Raw genomic sequence first — 14,519 nt, forward strand, 5'->3', positions numbered from 1 at the left:
TGTAATAAAATTTAAATATCTTGTAAATATTTGTTTAAATCTGTTGTAAAATAATAATCATTTCACACATGTATTTGTAAATAAATCATGATGTTTTAAAGTCTTGGATATTAGTAAAATATTGTGTCATAGGGAGTCATAACAGCTAAAATATTTCATCAGCTAGAAATTGCTTTTGTGTAGAGCAACTTGCTTGCAAGCCATATTAATGTTTATTTTTCAATGAGTCAATTGAACCAATCTGTCAGTGGATAATAACTTTCTTAATACTAGTTATTGGTCTTATTGTATTTGATTTGCTGAATGTTATTCCAAAGAAAAACCTTAGTTGTAATATTTAATCAAAATGTAATAACTCGTTCTGCCTCTAAAATGACTTATTATGAAAATAAAATGGTGTGCGAATAGCATTTCATGTATTTTCTTCAGAGTCAGGTTGGGCTCTGCTGCTTGTCAGTGTAAAAGGATCCGTGTCTGTCTGTCTCTCTGAGTGACGGGGATGTTATTAGATGCAGTGTTAATTTCGTTGACGAATAATTTTCGTCATAATGTTCGTCAACGACATTTTTTTCACTTACGACAACGAGACGATAACGAACTAAAACTCTTTTTTGAATGACAAAAACTATGACGAAAAATATATTGACATTTTCGTCAACGAATAAAAACGAGACGAAAATGTTAGGGAGGGACGATTTGGGAAGAAATTCATTCAGAACAAATCTGCTGCATAAGAGGTTAGATGCGTACATATGAACCGGTGGGACATAAGTTAAAATACACTTGCTGCACGTCGCATAAAACGTTCAAAAATATCAATATGTGGCAAGTAAGAGAAGAGCAGACACATAAATAAATCTGACGGCGCAAGAGAGAACTCAATTCGGTCCGGTTTTCTGAGCACAGACACTGAAGCATATACACACAGAAAGCGCCTCTCACAGTGCGCGAGTACTCTTTCGCATCCCATGAACGGAGAATTACACGCAAAATGATGTCGAATTGTCCGTTTTGATGAGTATTCAAGGTAACACAGTTGATTGCGTCTTAAGTGAACGTAAAGTAGGGAGAGCGTGTATCAGAACATTGCATCCATTGTAGCTGTGCTTTCGTATTTTAAAGGGATAGCAGCCTAATTTAGTTGCTATTGTCCGAGTTATTGATGTTAATCAAGCAACAACAGAAAGACAGAAAATCACTCACTGCTCTTGACTGAAAAACATTAGTAGCCCTAAAGATGAATCTAAATTTATTTATAGAAATATGTCTGCTTGAAAGAATGAAGAATATGGTAAACAAGTTGCTATAAAGAATGCACAATTAGCCTATATAACCATTGGTATTTCATTAAAAAGAAGACCATGTTCTTGTTCTTTATGAGAAGTGGTTTTATTTCATTTTAACATAAAGGCATATTGTGTGTCACCACAATTAAATGATAAAACCTCTGTCATGGTAAAACCTTAATATCAAACCTATATAATGAGTTTGGAAATTTTGGAGAAATGCTTAATAAATGCATTACACTCTAACTAAACCCATTCAATTTTAGCCGACTAAAATTACTGTAGATTTAGTCGACTAAAATATTATGATATTTAGTCGACTAAAACGAAAAACAATTCAGATGACTAAAATATGACTAAAACTAAATGGCATTTTATTCAAAAGACTATGACTAAAACTAAATCAAAATCTGCTGCCAAAATTAACACTGTATAGATGTGACCCTCCATAAAACGTCTCACATAGATGATATTATATCAGATGTTCACTGTAAGCAAAGCTCATTAGTGAACACTGTAACCCATCAAACTGAGAACCATGCTCCTGTGTGTGCGGTTAATCTTCTGGTATGACACTGTGTGTGCGTAAAGGCGAAGCTATTGAAACAGCACTTATCGCTGGCTCATCCTGTCGCTGTTAAATGCACAAACAATTCAAACAGCAAAATAAACAAGTGAGCTATCGATTTCCCAGAGTGCAGCGGCTTGCTTATCGGCCGCCCAGCGGTAAGAGCTGACACATTCTTCATTAAAAAAAAATTGAATTACAGTTGCCTCTCTCTTGCTCTCTTTCTCACACACACTCAAGCGTGCATAAACACACAACTGCAAACTGTCACCGAATATATGATTTCATATGTATTTTTAATATTTCCTTCTTGTTCAGTCCTCTTCCCATTATGCCGAACATTTCAGATTAGAAACATCTAAAGGTTTTTCTCTCACTGCGTTCAAGGTGTCGGAATGTTATTCATTGTAGGGAAATCTGTTTCTACCTCTAAAAATTGAATTGTGATCATTGTGATATAATGGTAAAAATAAGTCATACATTAACATTCCAAGTTTAAAAGCCACAATTGGGGGATTTTATTTTATTTTATTTCATTTCATTTATTTTATTTTATTCCATTGCATTTCATTTTTTATTTTATTTTTGGATATTTGTGCAGTATTCCATATGGGCTCCTATTTTGTTGTAATAATTCACACATGCATTTATAAATAAAATCGACATGTCTTTGAAATTGGTAAAAAATATTGCATCATAGAAGGTCTATGATTAATACACAAAGTCATACTGTAAGATTTAAATTTACTATTGGGGACTATGAAGTTGTTTTATGTTATCATTTTATTTTATTTGTTACAATTGTATTTATTTATTAAAGGGGTCATATGATGCTTTTTTAAAGATCATTATTTTGTGTATTTGGTGTAACAGAATATGTTGACATGCTTTAATGTTCAGAAAACACATTATTTTTCAAATACTGTACATTATTATAGGTCCTCTATGCCCCGCCTCTCTCAAACGCTTCATTTTCTACAAAGTCCCTCCTTCCGACAAGCGCCGTCTGCTCTGATTGGCCAGCTGACCCAGTGCATTGTGATTGGCCGAACACCGCAAACACTCGTCGGAAATGTAACGCCCCTTACCATAATCGCGAGCTTCATCTTTCAAAATAAATGTAAAGACAGAGCCTGAAAGGGGAACAGAGTCGCGTGACAGACACACACGCACACATGATGCTCAAAACTCTGCATTTGAACAGTCAATAGCAAATACTTAAACTAATAACAAAACAGTAGCTGATTCAGAAGCGCCAGATTGTCATAGCAAAGTCAGAATTACCTCCTCTCCTAGGTTCACGAAACAGTCGTCCATAAAATGCATTGCTGTTCTGTTGTAAGTAATCTTAAAGATTCCTAAATGCATCTACTTTCGGAAGGCCAAATAAAGTGCTTTTGCTTTCGCCTAGAAACACACAGCGTCTCCCTGACATGCTGCTTCAACACTAACTGCGGTTACTGAAACCACGCCTTCTTTCTTTGCATGCACATGTGGGCGGCATTATGCTAATATTTCCACATAGTGAGGTAGATATGTGGGGGCGTGTTAGAACGAGCCATTTTGGGGGGGGCATGGCAGAGTCTTAACTTTGATAAAGAATATCTCTTTGCAACTTCAGGGATCATATCTATACACAATCAGATTGTAACACTCCAAAGAGAAAGGAAAACTTGAAATCGCATCATATGACCCCTTTAATTCATTCATTTAATTTAAGTTGGAAGTGTGTTTCCATACATATTCGCAATATTACGTCGTAACATGTTAAATGGAGCTGAAAGTTGTATGTTTTTATAGGAAGCTGAAAGCAAAATCAAATTAGCCAAAAGATTAAATAAAGAAATTCCGATTCCACTGATATTTGTGGAGTCTTCCATATGTCGTCCAATGTAGTTTGTACACATTTTATCTACTGTTGATAAACAAAATAGCATTACAGCTGGCCAGAAAACACTACTCATTTAGCCGGATAATGAGGTGAGCAGCAAAACTACATTTCCCATCATTCTCTGTGGCAGCACAAGAATGATAAAATACATAAATAAAGCATCAATTACACACCTAATGCACCTTTTCCTCTTCATTTTGGTGCATTAGCGCTAAAGAGCTTCCTGTCTTTATGGTGAACTGAAAAGGGGAGAAATAAAAATGAAATTACTCACATCCATTTTATTTCCAACATAAATGCACATCACATCATAATTACGGCCTCCGAGCTCGTAAATAGGATCTTCCCAGGAGGACTAGAAGGCAGCACACACAGATTACGGGCAAAAGAGTGTGCTCGGGTCAATGAAAGAAAAGATCAAAGAGAACCAAGCGAAAATTTGCGGTTGTGGGTGTCTGGGCTTGATGTGCTAATGAGACATTGATCACATGCAGCCGTAACGTCTTTTTTTACCACACTTGGGCACATTTCTTTTCTCTACCCTTCTTTTCTCTCAGCGGTGGAGGATAGAAAGCTGTTCATCGGCATGGTGTCGAAGAAATGCAATGAGAACGACATCCGGGTCATGTTCTCTCCTTTCGGACAGATCGAGGAGTGTCGCATCTTGAGGGGACCAGACGGACTCAGCCGAGGTGAGACATATACTTTATTTTTCTTTTTACATTTTTAAAGGGAACATGATGAAAAACAGGATTTTTCTTGCTCTTTTGAAATAAGTTTTCAACGCATATCTGAAACTAACACAGTAAGATAACCAAATGCGAAGCAATGAAGCATCACGATGGGTAGCCACGCCCACATTGAAACCTCATTGGTCCAATACAGCTTTCCATGTAGCTAAATAGTAAACAAAACATATGTTCTGATTGGTGGTGATTGTTTCGCGTCACACAGAATTTCACTTTTTATGTGAACGGACACGACATCACAACTGTGACATCACAACCATAAGCTCATTAACATATGACCGCCCATCAACAGCTATTAATTATTAAAGAGATAGTTCACCCAAAAATGAAAATTCTGTCATTAATTGCTCACCCTCATGTCGTTCCAAACCCGTAAGACCTTCGTTCATCTTCAGAACACAAATTAAGATATTTTTGATGAAATCCGAGAGCTTTCTGACCCTCAATAGACAGCAATGCAACTGACACGGGCAAGGCCCAGAAAGGTAGTGAGGACATCGTTAAAATAGTCCATGTGACATCAGTAGTTCAATCGTAATGTTATGCAGCTATGAGAATACTTTAAGTGTGCAAAGAAAACAAAAATAACGACTTTATTCAACAATTTCTTCTCTTCTGTGTCAGTCTTCGACACGTGTTTACAAGAGTACCACAACTATTTTAACAAACTCCTTACTACCTTTCTGGGCCTTGAACATGTCAGTTGCATTGCTGTCTATGGAGGGTCTCGGATTTCATCAAAAATATCTTAATCTGTGTTCCAAAGATGAACAAATGTCTTAAGGGTTTTAGAACGACATGAGCGTGAGTAATTAATGACAGAATTTTCGAGTAACTAATGACAGAATTTTCCTTGAGAACAACAATGTGAACTATCAACACAATCTCATGGCAATTCGTAACTATTGTACGTTTTGGCGAAACGGTGGAATCTCATTTCTCACTAGCGCAGTGATGTTTAAGTTTAGGGGTGGGGTTATGGGTGAATTTTTTCAAACCGTACGTTTCTTTTGTACGTTTCACATCATATGAACTCGTACGAAATCGACAGCTTGTAAAATACGTACATTATTCTGTGGGATCGGGTTGGAACTAGTTTGACATTTAGCAAATCATATCAGGGCTTATTTAAATATAGATGTCTTAAAGGTGCAGTAGCAAAATCAAAACAATTTTAGTTATAAAGAGTGTGGGAAATGTGTTTTTGGTGCAAGAAACTAATTTGGACTTGCAACAAAAGTGTAGAATACAACTCTTTATATGGAGCACACGTTTGATATATTATTATGCTTGTGTTTTTATACTTCATTAAAGGGATATTTTTTGTAGACATATGCATACATTCTGATCAAACATGGCAGTGAGAGATACTAGTTAGTGGTTTCACCATTCTAGCCATCAAGGTCTGTAGTTAGCAAAGTCTTTCACAGTGTGTTTAAGGATGTTCGATTTCCTCCAGAATTACGGGAATATATGTGGTACATGATAAGTGTTGAAGATTTTCCCATCTTGATGTAACCTGCAGGGAATTACAGCGTACCTCCAACTTCCCACAATGCTCTGCTTTCGCATACAGCTATCTTTTATCACTCGTTTATCCTCCTCATCCACTCCACTAGTCGTCCCTCCATCCTCCGCTCATTCGCGCTACTCCTCCGCAGTTCTTATTTTCCGTCTTTTCCTCCTGTCCTCATGAATATTTTAATTCCACAGGAGATTAACTTTATTCCCTGAGCTCATGGTTGGAGATATATTTGAAATGCTTCTATGAGAGAAACTACCACCCCCTCCCATAAAAAAGGATTGGATGAATAAATAGATGAGCAAATGTGTACGTAAAAGAGGTGTATGGTAAACCCATGGACTTGGACGACTTTAAAAGCGCTCTCGTGCTGCTATTAAAGCGGTCTATCAATCATCATTGAACTTCACTATTAATAAAATATAGATCAGGCCACATGCGAGCGCAGTGCCCTGGGAGCTACCCCACTTTCTTCAAAAAACTCTTTCCCTCTATCTCGCCCTCATTCATTCTCTTTTTTTTAATGACACTGACAGGTAATTGTGTTGTTTTTGCCACAACTACGACAGATGTGAGGGAAATTTACAATCAGACGGTCACTATTGCAAGAAAAACACCTAAGCATTAATTAAATCAATGGACATGAAAAAGATGGTATGAGACTAGCAGAGGAAATCCGTTGACTAGGACAATTATGCCGTTTTGCGCTCATTATACCAAAAAGAAATTGACCCCAGAATGCTGCGATTGACCAATCACCATCAAGTATTCCAGAGGGCTGCTTAATAAGAATAATTAATCGCTTTCCTTGGAAATTCTTTCATTCGGTCTCCTCGTTAACAGCTTCTTATCTCAGCAGATCACCGTTCGTTCAAACCATGAACGAATTCTGCAGTCGCAGGTCAGCAAAAACACGGACTTTGAGAGTTGAAAGAGAAAGTTTTTTCTGCATTTCTCCCCCACGAGACGGTTTCTCTAGAGTTTCGCACCCTGCCAGTGCTCACAAATATCACCCTTAGAGTGTCCAAAACTGCTTTAATGATGAAGCTAATTAAACAACTCTAAAAATAAACAGCCTTTCATTCCGCTTTCACTCGTGGTGATGCTCCGGTTCGCCGGGGCCAGATTCACCCACTCTGAAGACAGAAAGAAGGTTGTATTAGAGCGATAGTGAAGAGAGTGATGCTAATGAGAAGGAGAGAATAAAGGTATGTCCGCTGGAGCAGGTAGACGGTGCCAGCAGATATACAGCACAACCGTGTGGTCGCAACACCACATTGCTGGGTGGAATTATTGCTGACTTTAAGCAAATTGTTTTGCTTCTTTTTTGTAATTTAGTAAAAAAAAAAAAACCTTAAAATGCAATGAATACACCTGTTCTATGTGGAACATTTTAATTCTTTTAATTTCTGAATTAAAATAAGTATTGATATTATTTGTTTGGGAGGTGGAAAAGAGACAACATTTTTAAACAGTTTTTTTTTATATTAGAAGTTTTTTTTTTTTTTTTAATATACGTCTCTTTAAAATATTGAATAATTTGGCCTTTTTATGACAAATCATGGTTATTTCAAATTGTAAAATGTCATGTGGTGCAACTCCCCAAAAACTAAAATAATATTTGTTAATTAATAATTCACGATATTTGTAAAATAATTGTTGTTTACCTTAAAAATATATATTTATTTTAATTTTATTATTATTATTTTTTTTTTTCACAGTGTAGGAAAATTGTGGTTACACCATGTGACACATGACATTTAAAATGTTCAAATGAATCAAGGTGGAAATGTGGTAGTATTTTTCATATATAATTGTGAATGTTGACTGTACTGTATTTTGTGTGCAGATTATGTACTGTGGATGACGAATAATGATAACGTTTTCCAGAAAGTACTGCTTATTTAGTCAGTTTATGACTTGACAGGTTTATGCGAAAAACTGCTTTTCCCATAATTCTCTATGGCAGCATGGGAATGTTGCAGTAGGAAAAGAGAGAAAGTAATATGAAATTGCCCAGCATGTCCATGTTACTCTAGCCAAAAACACTTGGACACACATCACATTGTAAATCGAGTCTCCAAATTTAAAAAGAACCATTTACGAAAAGACAGGACGCCAAGTCTTTGTTCTTTCCTCTCCTCCATTCTCTTTCCCTTCTATCTCAGAGTATTCACATATGTAGACGTGTGAGAAGTAGTTAACCCATTAACTAGACTGTCCATGCATGCGTGTGTCCTCCATATGTATAAATGTGCTGGACTGCACAGTAGAGTAGAGCTCTTCAAACAGGGCTGCGTTTTCCCCCAGCAGGCCTCCATATTGCCTGTTCTTCTGGCCTCCGCTTGCACCACTTCGGTTCCAAGACTTCTTGTCCCAGATGCCATTGCAAGCTCTCCCGAAACACACACTCCCCTCCAGGGATTGTTCGCCTTGATTACAGTTGTTTAAAAAGAAAGAAATTGGGTGTGTTTTTACATATTTATGAACAGACGGAATATGAATGAAACAGGTTTGGTGGGGATATCAGTAGCACAGATACTTAGGTACAAAGTTAGTATTAAAATAATTTTGAATAAAAATACTTGGCTTTGCAGTTTACATTTAGTCTATGGGATGTGCCACTATTTTGATGATAATAATAAACAATAAGAAGAAGAAAAAAAGGGGAAATCACTCACTGCTCTTGATTTGTTTCTTTGTTTGCTTGAATAATTCCATTAATAATTTGAAGCATTATATTTCATGTTCAAAAAGGAAAATTGACATTTACACAAACCTGTTGTGACGTTCAGACTTTCGTTCATCTTCGATACACAAGTTAAGATACCTTTGAATTAAGCCTGAGAGATTTCTGTCCCTCCATTGAAATGCCATTCTATCAAAATGTTCAAGCTTCAATAAGTAATTTTTGGATGAATGAAACATTTAATTTATTTTTAATATTAATGTTTACGTTTTTAAATAACTTATTTTCCGTTATCATGTTATAGTTTTTGTTGTGGTTTCAAAATTGTGAAATTTCACTGGAATTGGTATTAACAATTACAGTTTTTGGTATCACAGTAACCCCACATGTATAAACAATTTATGTGTGTGTGAGTGTGAGAGATGAAACTAGCCACACACTCTAACCGCATACTGTAGTAGGGCTGTCAAAATGGCTGAAAAACTAAATTCAAATTTTTTACGTAAATATTATCAATATTCAAATTATATTCTAATTTAAAAGGCATAATTTCAGTTAGGGGGAGAAAAAAGCTTTTGGCTTCTCTCCTGAGGCCACAAGAGGGCGCATCAAGCAAAATATTATGCACGTTTCTTCAAAGCATAATAAAATAACACGACTATCTTTGAAAAAAGTGCATAACGTTTAAAATAATGTTTATAAACCATATATAATGAATAAAGTTGCTTAAATACTTAAACAAAACAGCATCATGCATGCATGTACAGTTTAATACAAAGGACCAAAACCAATCACAAAGAGTACTTTCTTCATTTAAAAACTTGAGATGCAGTGGGATGGGGAAAACCACCATAAAGTCTCGAGACATGTTTTTTAAAAGTTGAACTTACATTAATTTTACATAGCTTTCTAAACATGCGTCTCTCTTGTGCGAGACGCGAGTGCAGCGGTGATAGATGTCCCTCTAGAAAATGCGATAAATATGCATTCTGTGTGAACGGCTTGTTTTCGGTTTTGACGTAAACAACATCTTCCCCGCATTGATTGTTCTATTTTTCTGCAATATTTCGAATGAACAACGCAGCAGCGCCGCATCTAGTGGGTTCAACTGGATAGGTTAACAAAAACATTAAAATGCAATGACACTTACATTGTCGTCGCATTTTGTGCGCCACTGATAAGGCTGCCTGACGCACACCTAAAATTCGAATGCAACGTTTTTGCATTCAAATGTGGATTTTTATTTTAAATTCGACGAATATTCGAAATTCGGAAAAAAAAATTTGACAGCCCTATACTGTAGTTTCCAAGCCATCACACCAAACGAAACTAAAGAACTGATATCCATTGCTGACATTTTGTTGAGTGTGTATTTTGAGATGTTGAATGTTGAATGTTTATCTGAAGCTGAATGTTGAATGTTGGTTGTTCTATTCTAGCAACTGTATAGCACTGTTGTCTGCTGTGTTCTTTGTACGATCTTTGTTTTTTGGCTTTATAACAACCTGTCCAACCCTTTTGTCTTGTTTTGTTTCTCTCTCGTCTCTCCTCCTTCCTCTCCTCTCCTCCCTCCCACGTCCCTCCCCTCCCTCCTGCAGGATGTGCGTTTGTCACATTTTCTACCAGGGCTATGGCACAGAATGCAATCAAAGCCATGCATCAGTCTCAAACCATGGAGGTACTGTACCCTTGTCTTCTCTCTCTCTCTCTCTCACTCTCTCTCTCACTCTTCCTCTCTCTATCTCTGCTCTGTTCCAAAACATAGTGACTAACCCTACTTAGGCAGCATTTTAAGGGTTTGCAAAGTTATTCCAGAAGATGCTTTCTTTTGGTCGTTCTTCTAACATTCTTCTGACCAAATTGTAATGTAAACTTTGAGAGGAAGATAATTTCGTAATGCATTGTGTCAAAAAATCCATCCAAGATGGCATACAATGCAGTAAGAAATGTCTGTTCTAAATATAAAGCATCTCATAGCATCAATAAAAGTAGTTATGTCTGATTAAAAGTAACACATTTAATTTGCGCTTACTTATTGGAGTGTTGTTGTTAGCTTAGCGGCTTTCTTCCAAAATGGTGAAAGATATATATGACATTGATACAAAAATATTTCATTCATTACAGCAAAGTATCTAAATAAGTAGTTATGTATAGGGCTGGGTAAAAAATATTGATATCGATATTAATCGATTCTCATTTTTATGGAACGATATCGATTCTTAAATCCCAAGAATCGATTATTCTAGCCTGTTTTCAGTTAATGGACGGAACATTGAAGCGCACCTTCCATCCAATATATCGCAATAAGCATTGTGCTTTGGTACTTTTGATATGAAACAAAGTCTCAGGTTTCAAATTCTGTCCATTGTATTGCAGTATTTAAACAATAAATGCCATTTTGGCACTGTTTAATGTGGAGTGACAGATCGCTGTAGCGCGGCGTGCCTCAGTTCAATAAAAGTGGCAGCGTGAGGCGCACGTGAACTGGTCTCCTCCACATTATTACCAGTTTCAGCACAAAATAAACATGTCTAAACATCCGAAGGTAAGTTAAAAGAAAGAGTACAACTTTACAATCCATATCCTGTCTTATGTAATCGCTCAATCAGTGTTTCTGCCGTGCAAAGATGTCAATAATGGCTTGTAAACAATGTCATGTAACATCACATTTACCTCAGAAAAAACATATTCGGTGACCATAAACTCATTAATCAGCTAGAAAAATAAACTGTAAAGAGCGGTATTTTGCTAAATATATGCACCATATAACATATTCATTATAAATTTGACTGTTCTTCAATGTTTCATTTATGTTTGAATAAATCCATCATTTTTTTATGACAGCCACCATTTAAATGTTTATATTTCAAAAAAACGAATTGAAGACGAAGTATTATTATGTAATTGTAACTTTATTCTTTAAAAAACTTCATTAAGTGTTATTTTAGCAGTTGTATAGCTTACAAATCAGTCAATTTTAACCTTCAATATTATAGTAATGTACCAAATGATTTTGTTTTGGCAAGTAATGTACCTGATATATATCCAAAATAATCGATATTGAATTGAATCTAATCGAATTGGTAATCGAATCGCAAGCTTGTGAATGAGACTCGAATCGAATCGTGAAATTTGTGTCAAAACCCAGCCCTAGTTATGTCTAATTAAAGTGAACTATTTTACCCAGTTTTTGTGTTTTTTTGTTCATTAGTGTTGTGCTGTTAGCTTACAACATGCTAATGTTTAACACTATTAAAGTCTACTGTGTTTCGCATTAAATTCCAGTTTGTTAAACTTTGAACATATACATTTGACATGTTAAACAATAAAAAGTTGCTTGGTTTGGAACTGTACTAGTTGCTACACTATTTAAAATGGACAATGGACCTTTTTTTCCTCGCAAAATTTCACTAATGTGTCCACTTCTTGTGAGAGTATTGATGTTAGCTTAGCAGTTAAAAGAAAGAGTACAACTTTACAATCCATATCCTGTCTTATGTAATCGCTCAATCAGTGTTTCTGCCGTGCAAAGATGTCAATAATGGCTTGTAAACAATGTCATGTAACATCACATTTACCTCAGAAAAAACATATTCGGTGACCATAAACTCATTAATCAGCTAGAAAAATAAACTGTAAGGAGCGGTATTTTGCTAAATATATGCACCATATAACATATTCATTATAAATTTGACTGTTCTTCAATGTTTCATTTATGTTTGAATAAATCCATCATTTTTTTATGACAGCCACCATTTAAATGTTTATATTTCAAAAAAACGAATTGAAGACGAAGTATTATTATGTAATTGTAACTTTATTCTTTAAAAAACTTCATTAAGTGTTATTTTAGCAGTTGTATAGCTTACAAATCAGTCAATTTTAACCTTCAATATTATAGTAATGTACCAAATGATTTTGTTTTGGCAAGTAATGTACCTGATATATATCCAAAATAATCGATATTGAATTGAATCTAATCGAATTGGTAATCGAATCGCAAGCTTGTGAATGAGACTCGAATCGAATCGTGAAATTTGTGTCAAAACCCAGCCCTAGTTATGTCTAATTAAAGTGAACTATTTTACCCAGTTTTTGTGTTTTTTTGTTCATTAGTGTTGTGCTGTTAGCTTACAACATGCTAATGTTTAACACTATTAAAGTCTACTGTGTTTCGCATTAAATTCCAGTTTGTTAAACTTTGAACATATACATTTGACATGTTAAACAATAAAAAGTTGCTTGGTTTGGAACTGTACTAGTTGCTACACTATTTAAAATGGACAATGGACCTTTTTTTCCTCGCAAAATTTCACTAATGTGTCCACTTCTTGTGAGAGTATTGATGTTAGCTTAGCGGAATACTAATGTGTCCACATTCACGATTTTCACCAGAATATGGTTGTCAGCTTAGCATGCTAATGTTTATTTCTCTTAGGATGCTGCCTAGGCAAGCTTATGAGATTTAAGAACAGAGCCTCTCTTACTCTCTCTATCTTTTTCTCTCTCGTTTCTGTTTGAATTGGCGACCAGTATTACAACCTTGTACAGATTCTAATATTTTCCCTATGAAGTTGAACAAGATGGAACTTTTTTTTTAAAACAGAATTTTCCCTCAGTCACTCACTTTTCTGCAGAACTTTCAACACCATATTAAGTGCCTCTTCGCTCCCTGTTATTACTGTCAGGCATTGCCAAAACCACCCCTGGCCAAGCGGGTCAAACTAAGAAGGACCCCCCGCACCCACCGCACAACCAGTCTGCCATTAGCAGATGGGTCTCACGGTGACGATGTCGCAGACGCTTTAATAACAGACCTCCGATGGTCCCTTGCATTGTATTTGCCCTGTAAAATGTCGGCGTGCTGCTCTTAGAGTTTAGCAGTCCGTCTCAGTGCCTGTCAAAATGTCAAAGCTCTGACACACCAAATCAGAGGGTGCTGACAGCTGTCTAATACAGGGCCCTAACTATTCGCCTGTGTGTGTGCGACTTCGGGTTTGCGCACGCATATCACCACTCTCTGCGAATTTCCCATTGCATGTTAACCCTTGTATACATGCAGTTTTTAACACCAACGCCCAGTTTTTAAAGACCACCTATTAACCAATCGCTGGCACTAATGGATTTAAGCTGTTTTGTCAAGCCTCTGAAGGTCTGTAATTATCAATTCATGGCTAAATTGACAAATATATTTATCCTTCATCCAGCTGACCATGTATAAATGATCCACCATTCGCTTCAGGGTGCTTCTGTTGTGTCTTTTTGCACAGTATGTGACCAAATAGACATTTTTTGCCAAATCTTTTTTGCAAAGAGAAAGTAATTACCCGGTTAAGATTAGAGTGAGTAAATTGTGTCGAGTTGTTGTTTGTTTTCGGCCATCTCTCCACCCTCCCCTCACACCGAGGAATTTGTGGCCTTTCTGAATGTCATTACTTAATGAAAACGGATATGACAGAGGGTGGTCATGCATGCGCCTGGGTACACGCACACAGTCGCGAGCGGCCTTGCTCCTTTATTGTCGTCTCAAAGGGTTGTTTTCAGTGCTGTGGTTTGCAATAGTCTCCCTGGACATTCATCTCGTTTGATATGTTTGTCTCTTTTTATCTCTGTGATGGCGTTACTGTGTTTTTGTGGTGTGTGTGTATGTGTGTCTCTCCACAGATGCACGCTCATTTACGCCTGTATATTTCATGGGAGTGTGTGCATGGCAACCCAGGTCATATATCTCTCTAAAATCTGACAAAATATATAAAAATAAATAAAGTATATATATATATATATATATATATACAGTATATATATATATATATA

At 36.2% G+C, this 14,519-nt stretch overlaps 1 protein-coding gene across 16 annotated transcripts in view; it reads left to right on the forward strand.

Annotated features, from left to right (window-relative positions):
- The window catches only part of celf2 (cugbp, Elav-like family member 2), a 175,022-nt gene that overhangs the window by 133,150 nt on the left and 27,353 nt on the right, over positions 1 to 14,519 (forward strand). For all 16 annotated transcript variants that reach the window (XM_016246408.1, XM_016246403.1, XM_016246407.1 and 13 more), the window contains 2 exons: positions 4,303 to 4,437; positions 10,304 to 10,383. In XM_016246408.1, the coding sequence (XP_016101894.1) occupies positions 4,303 to 4,437; positions 10,304 to 10,383 (215 nt within the window). The remainder of the gene's footprint in view (positions 1 to 4,302; positions 4,438 to 10,303; positions 10,384 to 14,519) is intronic.

This window comes from Sinocyclocheilus grahami, unplaced genomic scaffold, assembly GCF_001515645.1.
Source record: "Sinocyclocheilus grahami isolate Dianchi unplaced genomic scaffold, SAMN03320097.WGS_v1.1 scaffold797.1, whole genome shotgun sequence".
NCBI classification, from domain to species: domain Eukaryota; kingdom Metazoa; phylum Chordata; class Actinopteri; order Cypriniformes; family Cyprinidae; genus Sinocyclocheilus; species Sinocyclocheilus grahami.